Raw genomic sequence first — 20697 nt, forward strand, 5'->3', positions numbered from 1 at the left:
AGTGTTAAGGTAACAACCACTGGAACAAGTCAAAAAGGCTTTGCATTTATTGCATACAAATATGTTCACTGAGGTCGTTTGAAAGGGATTTCTTATCTACGGGTTTTCCCAGAGCCTTTTTTAAGCTAATCTTTTTTGAGCATGACTTTACAAATAAAGTTCCTGTTCGTCATTTATAAAACATGACTCAATTTCTACAGGAAGAAGGAAGGCAACATCAGTCCTTTCACGTAGCTAGGAAAAGCGAGATGTTTATGAACATTCAGTGGTTTTTAAAAATAATTTTCAATAGCTGTCATTTAAGTCTAACTAGTCAAACAGCACAAAGGACTTTATTTATTATCTAAATACCTGTTGCTAAGAAGATCATATGAACATGCAAAACTATAGGCTTCCTGCCTAGAGCTAATCAGATTAAAATTAGCTAATGAAATGAAACCTAAGCCGTAATCCCTAAAGAATCCTCTGCTATAACTTTATTTCAAAAGAAATGATTGCAATTATGACTTCCTCAGCATAAATTGCAAATCATATAAGAGTTTTGAATAAGGGATATTGAAATGATTTTGAATGACATGAGTATTATAATTTTTAAACTATTAATCCACAATTACCACAACAATAGCAATAGATGCTATAGCCAGCTGACATCAATGGAAATAATGTAAAAAAAAAATTCAATGTTTTTTAGTAACAAAGAATGCAGACATTTTACATTTGGGACAATGAAAAAAGCAGAGAAGTTGAAGAATCTCCAGTAAACAATGCTGGTTGCAGCCTTCAAGCAACAAGGACATTTTCTCTAAAAATTACAGAGAAATTAATGCTGGAGTTCGATTCTCCTTCAGGATCCCTGTCATTAAAATTGTCTTGGACTCCTCTGGATATCATTGAAATAGAAATAAAATTCGTAGCTACTTACAATATGCTGCTTTTCACAGAGTAAAAGATGCAACAAAGGCATTCATTTTACAGAATTTTAATTTTTTTTTTTTTCTTTTTGAGATGGAGTTTTGCTCTTGTCATCCAGGCTGGAGTGCAATGGCGTGATCTTGGCTCACTGCAACCCCCGCCTCCCAGGTTCAAGCAATTCTCCTGCCTCAGCCTCCCAAGTTGCTGGCACTACAGGCAACCATCATCACACCCAGCTAATTTTTGTATTTTTAGTAGAGACGGGGTTTCACCATATTGGCCAGGCTGGTCTCAAACTCCTGACCTCAAGTGATCTGCCTTCCTTTCATTGGGCAGCACAAATTCAAAGAATAACTGATGATAAAATGCAAGGCTGATTAAGAGTCAAATGCCTGGTATAGAAAAATAAGTAGCCTTTTGCAGGAGAACTCAGAAGTGGGAGACATCCCTCTGCGGTAAAACACTCAGAGGAGGGTTCCCGGATGATGATAATACAGACGGAAAGGAGAAGGAAGGACTGCTGCCACGGGGAAGTTATATGGCACGCACAGGAAGGAGGACTAGCAGGGGCTGAGGTACTGTGATTTGATGCTGGTAAAGAGACAAGTGTAGGGACCTGGGATGTAGATTTTATGAGATGTATTGGGGAAGAGGAGTCAAAGCAAAAAAAAACAAATTGCAAAGGAAGAGTCTAAAAGACTTGGTACCTAGTTCCACAAAGCAAAGCAGAGGAGAAAGTGAAGTGAAAACTCACTATGTTTACATTGAGCATCAGCTTAGTGAGGCTATGCAGGTGACAGACTGCCCAGTGGAGGACAGTATAGGAGAGGATGAGGCAGAGCCCTACTCAGCTTCTGTGCACAGCAATGGGAGAAAACTGGGATCAGAAGAAGATAGAGGGGGCCAGGGGAAGTGGCTCATGCCTGTAATCCCAGCACGTTGGAGGCCTAGGTGGACGGATCACTCACCTGAGGTCAGGAGTTCCAGACCAGCCTGGCCAACATGGTAAAACTCCGTCTCTACTAAAAATACAAAAATTAGCCAGGTGTGGTGGCGGGTGCCTGTGATCCCAGCTACTCAGGAGGTTGAGGCAGGAGAATCACTTGAATCTGGGAGGCAGAAGTTGCAGTGAGCCGAGATTGCATTATCGCACTCCAGCTTAGGCAACAGAGCAAGAGTCTGTCTCAAAACAAAACAAACAGACAAACAAACAAAAAAAAGAAGAAGGTAGGAGTCCATGCGGTAGGGTTTAGTAGGTCAGAGGCTAAATAGTTAAAGAGGTTTGCAGCTTCCCTTTGAAGAAGTTTGACAGTGAGAGGGGACACAGAAGGAGATGGACATATAGGGCCAGATTTTCTCATCCAGCTACTGAAGTTAATCATTTTTGGTGCCTACGTCATGACAGATGGGGTAGCAATTATACATATTCAACAAATAAAATGTACTTCCCATTTCCATTTGTTTTACAGTTTTTAGTAGGCACATTCATTTCTACCCATTTATGATATGCATTGTTTGACTTCAAGATTGACTATTTGTTAGAACCTGAATTATTTGGTGCAAATAGTGCAGACAGATAACTTCTAGCAAAATAAAAAAGTAATAAGGATTTCTAAACTTCTAACTGGTAAATAAACACTACACAAAATTTCTGCTCTCTGAACGGACATTCCTACTGAGAACGAAGAAAGTACCCAGTGGTGGTTGAATTTATTTGCAGGAATATGCCCATTTCTCTCTGACCCACTGTGGCCCCTCTGCCCTTTCTCTCTCAAATCTGCTCAGGTCGGCTTCAGCAACCTCTTGTGGACCAAAGGCAGAAGTTCCAGTTCCCTACCATGTCAATCATATCCTGGCCCAAACCTACTTTTTCATAATTATTTTCCACAAATGTCAAACCTAATTCCACTTTTTCCAAACAATCTTGATTTTTTTTAACCTTGCAAATTGCCTTTGGAAGCTGGAATTCTCTCCTTTTCTTCCCAGCTTCCCACTCACTCAGCACATTCTTGCCTCACATCCTGGTGCACCCACATGGATCTGCTGATGAGAAATCCTGTCCATGAGTCTATTTATCTGTCTATCTACCTAGTCACGTCTATCACCTTTCTCTAAAGTGGGTCTTTTATAGCCCACCATTAAGGAGATGTGATCATTCCAATCTGGATTTTCTGTAGATAGACCTAATTCTCACCTTGACATTTTATTATCCCTAAGATTGCAGGTAAACAAAAGTTCATACAAATGTTTATGAAATCTGGTATCCAGGGAGACAGTCCATAACTTACACTAACATTTCAGTGGGGAATCTGGCCCGAATATTTTTCGAGAGCTATAAGTAAAATTATAACCCCCTGCAGAAAGAGTCAGTAAATTTTTAACTGTGCTCCTCTATCTATTGCTTACAATAGGCCTACAGTCTATGACTTACATATTTTTAAAAACATTTCTGATTGTTAGTTGGCACTGCACTGAAAGTAAAATGAAGCCGCCTGTGGACGTGGTGAAGAGAGTGATGCACTGTGTGTGCCCCTAGGCAGTTAGTGCTTCCCCCTAAGACGTGCCCAGGTCCACTTTTCCTTCTGCTTATCCTGAAGGGCGCCTCTCCTATACACCTACACTCAGTGTGTGCATTCCAGTTTAATCACCTGAGAAGCTTGCACAGGATCAGAGAAAGAGAGAGAGGGAAAAAAAACAAAAACACAAAACAGAACTCCTGATATAAAGGAGACCCAACTTTTCCCTGGGAAGAGTTACTTCTGCATTTGTAAATGTGCTATGACTGGAAGAGATAACAGAGTGCCTCCTGTGAGAATGCGCTGAGCAGCCTCACGTCACACTCACCTTCCTGAGAGGAGACCACGAGGCACAGACCACACAACTAGTGGAGGCAATAACATCCACGCCACCCTTAGAACACACACCCAGCACACGTGTCTCACTTGACCCCCATGGTTCCTGTATGGCAGCTGGGGTTAGCTCCAACTCACTGCTGGATAAACAAACCTTTAAAAGAACTGAGAGATTTGCTCAGCATCACAAAGGCCTTCAGGCTCCAAAAGCTAACATCTCTCTACTGTGTTACACGACTGTTTTTATGAATACAGAGGATTCTGCCCTTTTACTGTGGTTTTGTTTTGCTCTGGCATTGAAATATTCCAGGAGTCATTCAGTGAACATGAAGGGAATTCTGTCTCTCTGGAGATGGCTTTGCTGGATGCTAGAAGCAACAAATAACTTGCGGCTTTGGCTCTTTAGAAAAACAGATAATTTGCTGCCCACACATAAAACTGCGTTGTGTGGAATAGTGTGATATGAGGACGGTGTAAGAAAAGAATAAGTATTATGGGGGGACTTCTGAATAAGTAATTGACACTGACTTAGAAGACTGGAAAAAAGTGTCTTCAAAAAGAAGAACGGAAATAAACAAGTGTGGTTGCAGGGTGTGAAACAAAATTAAATCTTGGGACCTCAAACTCTTTAGGCCAAAGGGAAAAGTCAAGCTGGGAACTGGGTCTCGAAAACCTTCCTCCCCCTTTTCGGTTCCTAAATAAGGTGACTACAAGATGAAAAGCTACACACTTCCTCATATTTTTTCCCATAAAGATATTCCTAGTGAGCTGCAAGATCATGACTTCCAGGTGTTTCTGTTAAAATGTCACCATGGCAATGTAAATTGATAGCTTATCTTTATAGCTGCAGTTACCCCCTTGCCCACCAGACACAAATGCGTATCTGCTTCCTCCACAAACCCATTCGTCTATGTTATCGTATGTAAAATCCAGTCAGATTCCCTGCCTTTTTCCTCTGCCCCATTCATCTGTGTCATCTTACGTAAAAAATTGCAGAATCACTGAGCCAGACAGAGGCATGAATGATTATCTTCCCCTATCCCCTGTTACATGAAAATTGTGTATTTCTCAATATCCTGCCCTTTCCCCTTTAAATGTGGAGCCCTCAAAATCATCTTCCGAGAAGGACATAGACCTGTCTCCCCAGCATGCATCCTTCCCTTTGGCAAATAAACCTCCTGAAATGATTGAGACTTGTCTCTTCACTTTTCCGGATTGACAAGGACATGGAAGGTCTGACAGAAGGGGGAGTTCAGGACAGGGGTGATATGTTCAAGCCACAGTATGTGTTTGCAGCAGGAGCCTGGGAACTTTGGAATATGGATTAAAAGACGAGTCTGAAAAGGCGAATGGGGACACGGCGTGGACAGCATCGACTCTGCCTGTCATACCCTGTGGGCTTCCAGTGATTTCTAAACAGGGCACAGCAGGACCAGATTTGGAACCCAGGTTAATGAATTGCATGAGGTTTTATTCCAGAGAAAGATTTTAACTAAGGAAAAATCTAGCACACTAGATTTTAACTAGGACTTTTAAATTTTGGAGGCAAAAATAAGTAAATAAATAAAATAGATTCAAAGACTCATTTATTTTCATGCCAGACTCCCATGACTAGCTGGTCAGTGTAAATGTTGATGACTTTGGTGGACAACTTAACATGTGCAGTGTACATTGTGATGCTTCAAGTTCCAAAGCACACGCTATCTACAAGCGATGCCTACAGACATACGGCAAATAAACATGAAACATTGTCTGGGCTAAGAAATGAAGAGTCAGTGACTTACACAATTAGGGTAATGCAGGTACTCTCAAGACTTGGTGTATATTTCTCCAGAATGAATGACATTCATATTTATTTTGTTTCATATATCTATGGAACTGAACGTTATATTTCATAAATGCTTATCACAGAGAGTAAGAGATGATGTTCAAACATCCTGAGCACTTTAGTTGTGTGGGCCTGAAGCAGGCTGAGGCCTCTGAGGACTTTACTGAGGACAGGGCCGAGGCCTTTTGTAGCAAAGCCTAGAGGAGCTGGGGCTGGGAGGCTCTTGGGATTCTCTGGGCAGTGAACATTTATCATCTGATGAAAATAATTCAACATTTTAACAACCATTGTGAACATACAAGCTGAATTGTAGCCCTGGATATGTTTCTTAAAAAAGTAAAGCTCTTATTACTTTCAACACAAATTTAAAAATATCTATGGAAAAACATTTTGAACTCTATTATTTCTCTGTTATATTCTTTGGGGCAGTAAACTGTAGACTATGCCATGGTCAAAAGTTAACTACAAGGATCCCCTGGAGAAGAATATGCCACCTTTACAACAGTAAAGAACATAATGGTCAACTCTGCAAGAACCTGGTTGGAATCTCATGAGCCTTTAAAAATTACCACTGAGTTGACTAGCAGGAGGGAACCCCTGAGACATTTCTTCAAAATTGCTGTGACAAAGAAAGGCCTTACAAACAGGTGAGTAAATGCCAACTCGACATAATTTGAGACAGTTTGAGGAAACCAGATTCTGCACGTGGACAAGAGGAAACTTGCCCAGGATCTAATCATCACAACTTTCAGTGGTTGCCACATTCATCCTTTGCTACGCTTGCTCCTCAGCCATTTTGGAACTCATCTCTGGATTCATTCTGAGCACTCCACTGAGACTCTGAGGCATTCGTGTTATCTTTCCACAAGGGGCATGGATCCCCAGGGAAGTCCAGCAGCTGCTGGAGTCAGGAAGTTACCCTCCTCAGCCTAGATTCCTTATTTCATTAAGCAACAGCTTCACCATTCAATTTGAGAAGCTTGATTCAGATCATTAAGAGAACAAGCAATGTAACCTGTGCCTTTGAAGGTTTCCTGGTTTCCCTACAGGTGTGATTGACCTGTGGTTTCCCTACACTGTCATGTAGGTAATTGCTTGGGGAGCAGTCACTGCAGCAGCTCACCAACCTGGTCACAGCACAGGCCAGCAGGGGAAAAGGCCAGACATCATGACTAGTTGGTCAATGTAAATCCTGAAGACTTTGGTGGACAACGTCCTAACATGTACAGCAGACACAATCATGCTTACCATTCCAGAGCACACCACTACCTACAAGAGGTACAGATGGATATTTAGCAAATAAATATGAAACATTGTCTGCAGATTTGGCCAACGATATTGCCTGCATGAGACAGAGAACATGAAGAATAAGAGCAGTTCAGGGCTGATACGCTGAAAATAAGAGCAGTTTAGGGCTGATATGCTGAAAGCCATAATAAGTTCTTCCTCCGCATCACAAAAATATAAATTGTAGGCCAGGCACGGTGGCTCAAGCCTGTAATCCCAGCACTTTGGGAGGCCAAGGCGGGCGGATCACGAGGTCCGGAGATCGAGACCATCCTGGCTAACACGGTGAAACCCCGTCTCTACTCAAAATACAAAAAATTAGCTGGGCGTGGTGGCGGCGCCTGTAGTCCCAGCTACTCGGGAGGCTGAGGCAGGAGAATGGTGGGAACCCGGGAGGCGGACCTTGTAGTGAGCCGAGATCCTGGCACTGCACTCCAGCCTGGGAGACAGAGCAAGACTCCGTCTCAAAAAGAAAAAATTATATATATATATAAATTGCAGGAAGACAATTTACCAAGGGAATGATAACCTACCTAAATGTTTATATTCTTCAAGCATAAAAACTTAAAATTTACCAGTCACTGCCAAGTATTAATCTGTTTTAAATAGCTGTGATTTACCGAATACCATTGTTGGCACCCAATTCTCCAATGTCAACCACATTTCGAAGTTTAGAGAAAGGAAGGATTTAAAGTGGTTTTATATATAACAGCAAACATTTGATGTGCATTAATATTTCAAACACACAACTTTAAAATAAATCAATACCTGAAAGCGCATTGAATTAAAATTCTGGCATAAACTCAAATGTTCATGTATTCCATTAGTGTGCGTGGGATTTTTGTTCGTTAATTTAACATCTCTGATGAATAATATTTCATATCTTTCTTCAGAAATTTATTCTCGTTTCATCATTAGTAAGAAATTACCCCCAATATCTACTCAAAATAATTATAACTAAAATTTAAGTGTATATTTCCTATCCTTACCAGATACCCAAAAGCTGTTCAGAATGAATTTTTACCTTTATGACTTCTTAATATACTGAGAGAAACAAAACAATCATGCCTGTTTTATCATCTTTGATGAAGGTCAATAGGGTGGGGCTAAGAAATTGTCATTACATGGCCAGCCCAAGAGGACTGACGTGGAGTACAATGGGCCAGGACAGTGGCCTGTCAGATTTCTGCTTGGAATAGGCCAGTCTGAGAAATAAAGCTGTGACTAAATTATAGCTATCCAAAAAAATTTCTCTTGTCATTAGGATTTTTATTTCACAAAAATAACTCACTGTCCACCACCACCCAACTAAAACATGTTCTGATTGTCAGTAGTGGGAGCAGTATGACAAGTTGGTGGAGAAACAGAGCTGTGAAGACTGACGTGAAGCCAAGAGCACAGCAGCTTGTGCTCACGTCCTGGTTCTGCCATTTGCAAGCTGTGTGATAACAGCCACAGCCCCTCATCTCTCCATTTCCCACATGTGAGATGAAGCTTCTTTCCGTTCTGCCATCCAATAACCCCGTGACATCCAGGAGGGATTCTCCGGGTAATTTTGTCTGGCCCCATTTGCAAGCAAATTCTAAACACTTCGTCAGTTTCTAGAAGAGATTGTTCTGATCATCTTCTTTGAAAATGCTTTTTTACAGAAATATTATATAGACACGGTATTCTTTTTCACTAATGGTCATCCATGTGAATATGTAGCTTTGCAAATTCCTGAATTTCCTATAAATGAATCATATGGTTTATGGGTTTTTTTTTCTTTCATGAAATATTGTGAGAGTCATCTATGTTGTTACATGTAGAGGTAGTTTCCTTCCATGTTTGTTTAGAATTCCGTTGTACGCATCTACATTATTTATTAGTTCTGTGGTTAATGAACATGTAGGTGACTTGCAGTGGTTGACAATGGTACTTGCATCTCCTGTGGACGTTCTCTGTACCTGTTGTGCATAGCTACTCGTTTCTGTTGGACACATGCCTGAAATGATTCTTGTGTTCAGCTGGATGGTAAAACAGTTTTCTAAAATGGTCATCTCAATTTAGATTTCCACCAATAGTGCAAAAAAAAAAAAAAAAAGTCATTGTTGTGTTCTTTACATTTTAAAATTTGGAATTTCTAGCTGTCTGTTTTAGTTGCTTTGGGCTGGGAAGGCATTGAGTATGAGGAAGGTCCCCAGTGTGGCGAGCTCCCTCCGGCTTCCCGGCCCTGGACAAAACCCTTGCCCCGCTTTCTTCCATTTGATTAGAAATCCACCATGATTCTGCAAGGTGGACGTGATTATTTCTATTTTATAAAACAAGGTAGCAAGACACACAGGCAGAAGGGGTACTGGCTAATCACAAGTACTTAACGAAAAGTGCAGAGTAAGAGTCAGCCGCTTGGAAAGTGCCCATAGATGGGCACTTTTTCCAGAGGGTTAAAAGCTCTGCCATTAAGACTCTGCAAGAATCTTTTGTTCTGAGAGAAATTAAAGTAGATATTTAGGAAAAGTGGTTATGTGTTTCTGATTTGAATGAGTTATATTATTAAAAACTATTTTCTCATAGAGGTTTAGTGGTTTTAAGAATTATTTAGAGGTTATAAGACATTTCACTAATTCATTTTGATTGAAAAAATACTTCATGCGTCCATACCTACCTAATAGTTCCCTCCAGTACAAGAGAGTAAGGGATGACCACTGCCATGGAAACAGGCAGGAGGCCCGCGTGGAGGTTTCGGGACGCTCTGCAGAGCAATAGTCTGTGGCGCCTTGAGGGGAATAGGAGCACTTGATTTCCTCCATTCCTTCCACTAAACGTAACTGAGCACAGACTAGGTTCAAGATAATGGTTGTGACTGTTTTTCACACTGTTTTAAAAGGAGAGGCAGCCAGGCATGCCACCAGAATCCAGGTAGGGTCCTAGAGAGAGCTCTGGAAACTGCATTTCAAATTGCAGAAAATGTGAACGTTGGAGAATGGGGAATGCATACGGGAGTTTTATCTAAATTAGAATAACCTGGGAACACGAGGCTTTCAATAACTCAAAATGCCTTTCTAATAACATGAAAATCTCCATTTGGTATAAAGTTCTTCATTTTAATTAAAAGGGAAAATCAATAGTTATAGGAAACTATAACCTAAAAACAAACTAATTATTTGTGTCAACACAAGTTTTATTGACACTGTCAGGGTTTCCCTTGATTTGTGAGATGAATGTTCCCTATATAAATTGGAATTTTATTACAAACACTTACTTTCAAAATGATTTATCAGTTACAAAAAATCAATGGGAATTTCATTTTGTGAAAATTGTAATTTTATAAATAGCCAAGTAAACGTATGTAAAACTGGAGCCCGACACTTCGATGGCGATTTAGTAGTAAGGGGGCCCTCATGGTTCAAGATTAATATATTTTCAAAAAATTTATCTTGTAGACATTGAAAACGTCTAGATGATGGATTGTGCTAACAAGGCACTTATTTAATTATAATTAATGATGGAGGCAACATATAAAGAATGGGCTCAATTTTCAGCTGATTTAAAGAAATAATGTGTCCTGCATAAATCTGTCCTTCAACCGGAGCCCAATATACACAGAAGATATTGCAAATATATTGTGGGTTTTTTTCCCTGCATTTTCTACTTCTTTTGTTCACAGTGCTATTTTAAAAGTGAATAGATTTTAAGAGTAGCAACTGTAGAACAGTTTTACTTGTCAATCAGCCTTACTACTGCTTCTGGCATGACTTGATTATATGATTGCAGAGGTGAAAGTCAAAGAAGAAAGTGTAAGACTCAGAGAAGAATTTGGAGATGAAAGTTAAAAATATAAGGGAAGAGTAGAAAGAATATTTTATGTTGGTTGTCATTTATTTGACCAAGAAAAGCTTCAAGTTAAAAAGAATATATTATTTGTTTTTGAGAAGTTACACAATTCTGTCCAAGCATCACACGCTGGATAACAAAGCAGTTTCTCATAGAAACAGACCACCAGGGGGCTCAACTACAGCTTAGGAACCACAAAGGGTTTCCTAGGAATTCCAAATACTCAGCAATCATATCAATCCAAGTAACACTGATGGAATTTTCATGTTCTCACAAATGACCGTAAATGATAAAGGTGACTACAATAATGTTAAAAATATAAAATATATGCCAAGAATAGAAATGTATGTTCTTTTTAAAATGTTCTTCTCTGTTTTATATATACACACACCACACACACACACACACACATATATACACACACATATATATACACACACATACATATATATCATATTTATGATTCAAGTTAAATATATCATATATATGATTCAGGTTGTTTGACAGAACATTTAGAAAGATAAGAAAATAACAAAATAATGTTTACATTAGGTAAGTTTTCACTAGTATTGCTGTTGTCTTATTAGTTCCCAAGTATCGATTGACTATGCTTTTTTTGTTGTTTTGTAATTTTTGTTGGCACAAGTAATATCAGGTTTTCCTTCTTTAATGTATTTAGTTGAGATAAAAAGTACAACACAATCTGGGCTTCCTGGTTTTCAATCTCAGTACAGACAAGAGGAAGACTCAGCTGAACAAATGTTTTCCCTGAGTGACAGAAGGTTTCCCATTTGCCCTCTGAAGGAACGAACTTGAGGATCTTACTTGCAAAAAATCAGGACAGCCCCGTGTGGAGGGGTGGCCACTGGACGGCTGGCAGGGACTCTGACAAGGGCCCATCTCATCCTAAGCCATTGTTCTGTCTCCAGCTTCTGGTGTCCTTAGGTTTGTTCTAGAATCGGCAAGAACAACCACGCTGGAGCTTCCATTCCTTGGTGATGGTTCTGCCCTCTGGAGTCAGAAAAATAATCGCGGTGCCTTTCTGCCTACTGGGCACCTGCGCCCTCTAAGCTCCCTCCCATCCTCCTTCCGATGGGTCTTGTCATCTTCCTGGCTGCTCTCTGGTCCTTCTCCTTCTTCAGAGGGTGGCGTCTAGTACTGAACCTAACCTTCCACAGGCGGCGCCTAAATGTGGTTATAAGCATGAAGCCCCCTGTTCAGTAAGGCCCATGTGCTAATGAAAAAAAGGTAACTTCATTGTACCTTTGGAGGTGAACATCAAACTCAGCCTTGAAATGTTTCCTAATACATTACTGTTAAGCCAGGCTTACCTCTCCTGATACCTTCACACCTTTTAACCGTTTTAGAATTAAATGCGAAATTTTTTACTCCTCTCTCCTTATATATACAATTAAAGTGTGTGTGTGTATATATATATGCATACACATATACATCTATATATAAATATATATTTATATATTTATTATATAAATCTAAATTTAATTATATATAATTACATATATTTTATATATAATTTAAGTATAAATGTTTATACTTAAATATATAATTAAGCATATATTATAATATATATAAATTATGTAATTATAATTTATACTTCTATAATATATAAAAGAATGAAGTGTATATAAGGTACATATAGTTTAATTCCAGAATTGTGTTGTTTATATAATTTTATACTCTCTATATAATACTTTTATTAATTTTGTATTTTTTAAACTTTCAAAGTCAAGGTCTGATCCATCTAAGTGATTGCTATTTTCAGCCAACCAATAAGTGTCTTATATCTACCATCTTGGAGCAGCTTCAAATTTGATATTCCATTTTTAACCTTTCTTTCAATTACAGATACAAATCCCGAGTTCACTGATCAGGTTTGAGAAACATATACTTAGAAATTTTTCTTTAGTTCAATGCTGTTCAATTATTGAGAGCTCTAGGAAAAGATCAATTAACATTTTGAGACAAATCTGTAAATCAACCTAAGTAACTATATGATCAGTCCATTGGCATTGTAAATATTGACTTATGGTTATGTTAAATCAGGGATGGGACGGATATATCCATAGATGTGGATCAGTGTAGAGGAAGCGCAGATAGAATTTACCTACCAGACCACATGGAGTCTTCCTCATTCACACCCACGCAGTCTCAGGATGAGCCCACCTCCCACCACCAATATGCCCATCCCACACTTCCTCCATTCTAACTGCAGCCAGAGTATATGGCCATCACAAGACAAAGGCAAATACAGACAGGTATGGAAAAGGAGGATCAGCCTGGCCTGGCCCCAGGTGAAGGGAAAGCACGTTAGTTTCACTCCAGTAAAATTTCAGGGCAGCTTCTTTGCAACCAAAGGAGATCAAGGTAAGAATGTCTGGCAACATCAGAAGGCATGGTGAGATGGAAAATGTTCCTGATGAAGTCTAAAATATGTTTTGAGGCTGGGTGCGGTGGCTCACACCTGTAACCCTCAGCACTTTGGGGAGGCTGAGGCAGGCAGATCATCCGAGGTCAGGAGTTCAAGACCAGCCTGGCCAACATGGCGAAACCCCGTCTCTACTAAAAATACAAAATTAGCTGGGTGTGGTGGTGTGCACCTGTAATCCCAGCTACTCGGGAGGCTGAGACAGGAGAATCGCTTGAGCCCAGGAGGTGGAAGCTGCAGCGAGCCAAGATCACACAACTGCACTCCAGCCTGGGCAACAGAGCAAGACTCTGTCTACTGCCCCCCTCCCCCAACAACAACAACAACAAACATATTTCGTTGAAACTAATTTGCCCCTGGATTCTGAGGCAGGTGAGTTCTGTGTACATCATGTGCCCCAGGCATTGGGTGGCAAATAAAAACTGCTGGTTATGATGTGTGCTTCTCAGCACCCTCTGTATTTCATTCCTTGCAAATGACCCTTGTTTTTCTACTGGTCATCCTGAAGGAAACAATGAAAGCAAAATGGATTCCGGCCACTGCACTCCAGCCTGGGCGACAGAGCAAGACTCTGTCTCGAAAAAAAAAAAAAAAAAAAGGGTAAGATAAGCGATATTTAGACCAGTTTGTTGAAAAATTACTAGAATCTCCAGCAGGAGCTATAATGAGTTCCCTTGGCGTTCTGACTTTCATGGGAGTTATTTACAAACTACAAACTGTCTCTCTGACCTACTAGCTTCTGGAGCACGGAGGACGCTGTCATTTCTCTGGCACTGCAGGGCTTGGTGTCCTCTCCTGCACGTGGCAGGTGTTCAGGGAATGCTGCCTTAATGGGGCCAATATTCTCATCATCACAACTGGGGAAAGCTTAGGCAGCTTGATTGGAAAGGTCTATCATTTTCAAGCACGGTCATGTTATTTTAATTTGGAAATCGAAGTGGAATGATTTTCAGTGGACTGCTTAATAAATTCAATAGTTTTTTTGCTGTATTAATAAGGATTACTCATTATTAGAAACATATAGGAAATGATACAATATGATCTACGTATAAACCTTAGAAACCAAAGAGAACAAGAACATTTCATTACCAAACTCCCTCCTCATGACTGTAGACTCCCCATTTTGCTCCGCTGCAAGAAATCCGGAATCTTTCTTTTTAAGGTTCACTATGTGTAAATCACTGCATCACGCAATTATGCGGTGTGAAGGCCTTTTAGGATTAAAAGTGATATTACAATACTTTTTGTGCTTTTTCATGCAACCTATATGCTATAGCACTCTTAGCATGAAGATAAATGCAATAGCCAAACTGCTGTGGATATTTACAGATTAGGTGCATAACAATTAAAATAAATGATAATAAATGGCTATTGATTAAAACTTAGCAGTTGTTCCAGTGTAACAAGAAACTATACATGTCCTCTATACTGTGACAATGATATGGCTTTACTAATAAGTTGCCAGCTGTTGACTATGTGGTTTCCATAGATAACTGTGAATAAAGGAATTAGAAGCCATTTTCAAGCTATTTATCTATCTCACTTCTAAAATTTCATAGCTAGAAAGGATCAAAATTTATTACGCGCTTTTTTTTTTCTTATAAGATGGAGCATCCTTACCTTGGAACTGAGCATTAAATCCTTTGCGTCGATGGTTGCTGTCAGAGGTGAAATGGAGTCGTAGCCAATTCTTGCTACTGATAACTGGAGAGGGGAGGTTCATGCCAGTCAGCCTAGAGAAGAGAAAGAGGAAAAAAAATCTCCCTTGTAAACCAACAGATCAAATGTCCTGTATCAAAATCACCTTAAAATCTGATTACTTAAATCCTTCGTCTTGAGATGCTTAAAACAGAGGCCATGTATTAATTGACTGTGAACCTTAAAATGAGCAAGATAATTTCATCTTTTCCCAAATGTACATGCTAAATCCCTTGATGCAATGAATATTTTCAAAAATTTTTGATACTTTGATTCTCCTTTATTAATGGTGAATGCACGAGAAGGTACTCTTTTGATCACTTAGTTCTTTTCATCAGGACCTTAATCACAATGAATCAGAAAAAAGAAAAAAAAATAGGCAAATGATAAAATTCTGCCTTTTGTTATTTGAAGACTTAGTAGTTTTTTTTTTTTTTTTTTTTTTTGAGATGGAATCTCATTGTGTTGCCCAGGCTGGAGGGCAGTCGTACGATCTTGGCTCACTGCAACCTCCACCTCCTGGGTTCAAGCGATTCTCCTGCTTCAGCCTCGCGAGTAGCTGGGATTGCAGGCATGCACCATCATGCCTGGCTAATTTTTGCATTTTCAGTAGAGACAGAGTTTTGCCATCATGGCCAGGCTGGTCTCTAACTCCTGACCTCAGGTGATCCGCCTACCTCGGCCTCCCAAAGTGCTAGGATTACAAGCGTGAGCCACCGCACTTGGCCACAAGACAGGAATTCTATTTAACCTGAAGAAGACTCCAAAAAATTGTTTCTCATGCTTGGTAGCATCCTATATTCCCAGCATCCCATCTACAGGACTCACAACCTGGGCCATTCTTCCAAAGTAAAGAAGAGGACCATTTATGAGATTGATGACAAGAACTGCAGAAGAGATTTGCAAGGGAATAAAATTATGTTTTAGGAAAGCAGTGCATTAATCTTTTAAAAATAAGATGCAATCAATTTCTGGTTAAGCTGTTTAAAATATCCAGCTCCCTTTATAACGTGCAGTTTAGTTGTCAGAAACAATCATGTGTTTTATTTCTTACTATTGAAACCCTTGTGTGCTTACGAAGGAATAAAAACATTCTAAGATAGTGAAGCTCCTGCCTGTTAGAGGCGCAAGGGACACATTTAGTTTTTCCGTGGCACAAGCCTCACTGGATTAGGATGCTTCTGATACAGAATTGCGTGCTGGCTCGACTTTGCACCAGGTGAGGCACCAGAGGTGGATCATGCTTGTGAACCTCAGTTTTCCATTGTATACACTGGGCATGAAAATACCTATATCAGGGAGTGGAAAGAGATGATACGGATGCACATGTAAATGTACCTCAAGCACATTCTCCATGTGCTCTACAAGTGGTTATGCATTGAATGATTATTTCGCATCTTGGTAACCAAATCTATTTTCAAAATGATGCTTATCAGGGTGGATGATCTGTGAGGGTTTAACCAAATTGCCTCTAGCAGGAACTTGAAGAACTGTGGTGCTGTGTGTGGGTCTGCCTGGGAGCACCGCAGCTGCTTGGTAAAGCTGGGGATCTCATTTCCATGCAGAGGATTTGCTACGAAATGGGTCACCTGTGTAGAGAGCATTTCCCTACTTATTCTGTTACGTGCAGGAAGCAGCACCAGATGAAATACACAGTCAAGCTGTCCGATGTCAGGGTGCTCTATTCCAACTCTCAGGTTTAAAAATGTACAGGATCCACTTTAAGCTAAAAGCTAAACCTTGACTGTAACCAATTGCAATGGTGTTTATGCCCGTGTTTGAAATAATCTTCTGTAAGAGAAGTACACTGCTCAGATTTGCCTATTGGCTTGGATTTATGTAGTACTGGCTGGTGACAGCTGGACACAGCTGACTCCAAGGCACATTTAATCACCTTTTTCTTTGTTTTTCTGATGAGATTATGTTACAAATTCTATAGGCCACATACTTATTTGCCTAATACTAAGAATGTCTAAAAAACTAGATTCAAAAACCCCATAGTCTGTCCAGCTCACCTGTACCTATTGAACTTACATGTACTTTAAAAAATCATTGTGGCCGGGCGCGGTGGCTCATGCCTGTAGTCCCAGGACTTTGGGAGGCTGAGGTGGGTGGATCACGAGGTCAGGAGATCGAGACCATCCAGGCTCACACAGTGAAACCCCATCTCTACTGAAAATACAAAAAATTAGCTGGGCGTGGTGGCGGGAGCCTGTAGTCCCAGCTACTTGGGAGGCTGAGGCAGGAGAATGACGGGAACCCGGGAGGCGGAGCTCTCAGTGAGCCAAGATCGTGCCACTGCACTCCAGCCTGGGAGGCAGAGCAAGACTCCATCTCAAAAAAAAAAAAAAAAATCATTGTTTTCTTTGTACATAAAAAATCACAATAATTATTTTTATACACACAGATTACACATACAAAAAATGTTAAATGCAGACATAGAAAATTTAAAAACTACAAACACATAGATATACTCTGAAATTAAGCACAGAAGCAAGCCTACCCTTTCCACATCGGATACTATCCTAATGAACAATATATACATAGCTAATAGTACCCAAAGCTCTCAAAATACTGCACTGAGATATATTCAACCCCCGTAAGTTTCCATTTCATACGGTGATATAAGACTATTAGTACAAAAGATCAGTGAATGTAGGAAGATGCATGTACTGGCTGAACTTTTTACAACTGCAATCAATGCTTGTTTCGTTGTTGCTTTGAACATATATATTTTCTCAATCACATTATTTATTAATGGTTCTGACTGAAAAACCAGGTGGAATTTCTTTTCTTTCTTGAGACAGTGTCTTGCTTTTTCACCCAGGTCGGAGTGCAGTAGTGCAATCACAGCTCACACAGTCTCCGACTCCTGGGCTCAAGCCATCATCTTGCCTCAGCCTCTGGAGTAGCTGGGAATATATGTGTATACCATACCTGGATAGTTTTGTAATCTTTTAATTTTTTTGTAGAGACTGGGGGTCTACTGTGTTGTCCAGGCTGGTCTTGAACTCATGGCCTCAAGCAATCCTCTCATCTTTGCCTCTCAAAGTGCTGGGATTACAGGTGTGAACCACTGTGCCAGCCTGGAATTGCATTTTATTTGCATGCCTACATTAATAATGATCATAAGTCTTTGCTATTTTGAATAGTGCTGCAATAAACATACGTGTGCATGTGTCTTTATAGCAGCATGATTTATAATCCTTTGGGTATATACCCAGTAATGGGATGGCTGGGTCATATGGTACATCTAGTTCTAGACCCTTGAGGAATCGCCATACTGTTTTCCATAATGGTTGAACTACTTTACAATCCCACCAACAGTGTAAAAGTGTTCCTATTTCTCCACATCCTCTCCAGCACCTGTTGTTTCCTGACTTTTTAATGATTGCCATTCTAACTGGTGTGAGATGGTATCTCATTGTGGTTTTGATTTGCATTTCTCTGATGGTCAGTGATGATGAGCATTTTTTCATGTCTGTTGGCTGTATGAATGTCTTCTTTTGAGAAATGTCTGTTCATATCCTTTGCCCACTTTTTGATGGGGTTGTTTTTTTCTTGTAAATTTGTTTGAGTTCTTTGTAGGTTCTGGATATTAGCCCTTTATGTTGATCAGTGACAGACTGGATTAAGAAAATGTGGCACATATACACCATGGAATACTATGCAGCCATAAAAAAGGATGAGTTTGTGTCCTTTGTAGGGACATGGATGCAGCTGGAAACCATCATTCTTAGCAAACTATCACAAGAACAGAAAACCAAACACCGCATGTTCTCACTCATAGGTGGGAACTGAACAACGAGATCACCTGGACTGGGGAAGGGGAACATCACACACCGCGGCCTATCATGGGGAGGGGGGAGGGGGGAGGGATTGCATTGGGAGTTATACCTGATGTAAATGACGAGTTGATGGGTGCTGACGAGTTGATGGGTGCAGCACAGCAACATGGCACAAGTATACATATGTAACAAACCTGCACGTTATGCACATGTACCCTAGAACTTAAAGTATAATAATAATAATAATAATAATAATAATAATAATAAAAGAAATTAAAAAAATAATGATCATAAGTAAATCCCCTCTCTACCACCACCTACACTCACATCCCCTCTTTACCCTCATCTGTATTTCCAAATACCTACTCACAACTATGTTAGTTTTGTGTAAGTCAACAGGATATTTCCGTAAAGGGCTGGGAAGTATGCACGTATTTCAGGCTTTATCGGTCACGTGGTCTTTGTTGGAAACTGTTCAACTTTGCAGGTGTACTTGGCAAATAGCCATTGAATGGCAGTGGTTGTGTTCCAGTAACACTTTATTTATGGACACTGAGATTTCAACGTTATATAATTTTTTTGTGTCAGAAAATAGTTACTTTTTTTTTTTTTCAATCACTTAACAATGTAAAAGCCATTCTTAGCTGATGGGCCAGATTTGGCCTGCAGGTGCTAGTTTGCTGACCCCTGCTCTAGTATATATGAAGCGATTTGTATAAACAGGCCGGGCGCAGTCGCTCAAGCCTGTAATCCCAACACTTTGGGAGGCCGAGGCAGGCGGATCACCTGAGGTCAGGAGTTCGAGACAAGCCTGGCCAACACGGTGAAACCCTGTCTCTATTAAAAATACAAAAATTAGCTGGGCGTGGTGGCAGGCACCTGTAATTCTAGCTACTTGGGAGGCTGAAGCAAGAGAATTGCTTGAACCTGGGAGGCAGAGGTTGCAGTGAGCTGAGATCATGCCATTGAACTCCAGCCTGGGTGACAAGAGCAAGACTTCATCTAAAAACAAACAAACAAACAAACAACAACAACAAAAAAACCACTGAGCTGGAAGATAATTAGATGATGCATAGCAGCCTAGTGTAAAGTTTCAAAAAAAAAATGCGTAAGTCCTGCACAGATTCCTTTTATTTTTGACAGTCTCTCTCTGTCCCCCAGGCTGGAGTGCAATAGCACAATCTCATCTCACTGCAAACTCTACCTCCCAGGTTCAAGTGATTCTCCTGCCTCAGCCTCCTGAGTAGCTGGGATTACAGGCGCCTGCCACCACACTGGTAATTTTTATATATTTAGTAGAGATGGGGTTTCACCATTTTGGCCAGGCTGGTCTTGAACTCCTGACCTCAGGTGATCCACCCCCCCTCATCTTCCCAGAGTACTGGGGTTACAAGCGTGAGCCTTCACAAGCGGCCCTGCACAGATGCCTTTTATAGAGAAGCAAGAGTGAAGGCTTTTGACCAATGATACAATCCATTTTCCATGATGAAGCCATTCAAATGAATTGCACCCCAAAGTCGATTTTTGTACATGAATTTCCCGATTTGACCTTTTACGTTACACAAATGTTCATAGCCTTTTGTTGTTTGTTTGGGAAAGGGGGTTGTCCTTGATTTGGCCTTGCCAGTTACACACATGTTCACTTCCTCTTTTTGTTGTTTGTTTGGGAAAGGGGGTTGTTGTACATGAGACCTAGCCTTAGAACCGTGTGTTATTCTATCGCTGTCTACAGGGCCAGGAGCTAATCTCATAGCTCTCATTTGACACAAAGTTGATGCTGTAAACTCAATTGTTTCTTCATTACAAACTACGTAATTTAAAGGAAGTTGATTACTATACAAATTAGCAGGTGAAATTGTGAACTTCCTAACAACTTGGTGTTTCGGTTAAGATTTGGAGGAGAAGAACTCAAGTGAATGGCTTTGTGGGAGGCAGAATCATACCTCCTACCGACAGATACACAAGCCCTGAGGTCCTGCTTCCCGGAGACTGTCAATGTGTCACCCGACATGGCTCGTGGGGACTTTGCAGAACAATGTGCTTACTGAGCTTGGGATGGGGAGATGATACTGA

General features: G+C 40.3%; 1 protein-coding gene across 2 annotated transcripts in view; it reads right to left on the bottom strand.

Annotated features, from left to right (window-relative positions):
* The window catches only part of CSMD1 (CUB and Sushi multiple domains 1), a 2045798-nt gene that overhangs the window by 778517 nt on the left and 1246584 nt on the right, over positions 1-20697 (bottom strand). For both annotated transcript variants that reach the window (XM_005562521.5, XM_065518732.2), the window contains exon 6: positions 14759-14871. In XM_005562521.5, coding sequence (XP_005562578.3) covers positions 14759-14871 — 113 coding nt within the window. The remainder of the gene's footprint in view (positions 1-14758; positions 14872-20697) is intronic.

The sequence above is a fragment of the Macaca fascicularis genome, chromosome 8 (assembly GCF_037993035.2).
Source record: "Macaca fascicularis isolate 582-1 chromosome 8, T2T-MFA8v1.1".
Classification (NCBI taxonomy): Eukaryota; Metazoa; Chordata; class Mammalia; order Primates; family Cercopithecidae; genus Macaca; species Macaca fascicularis.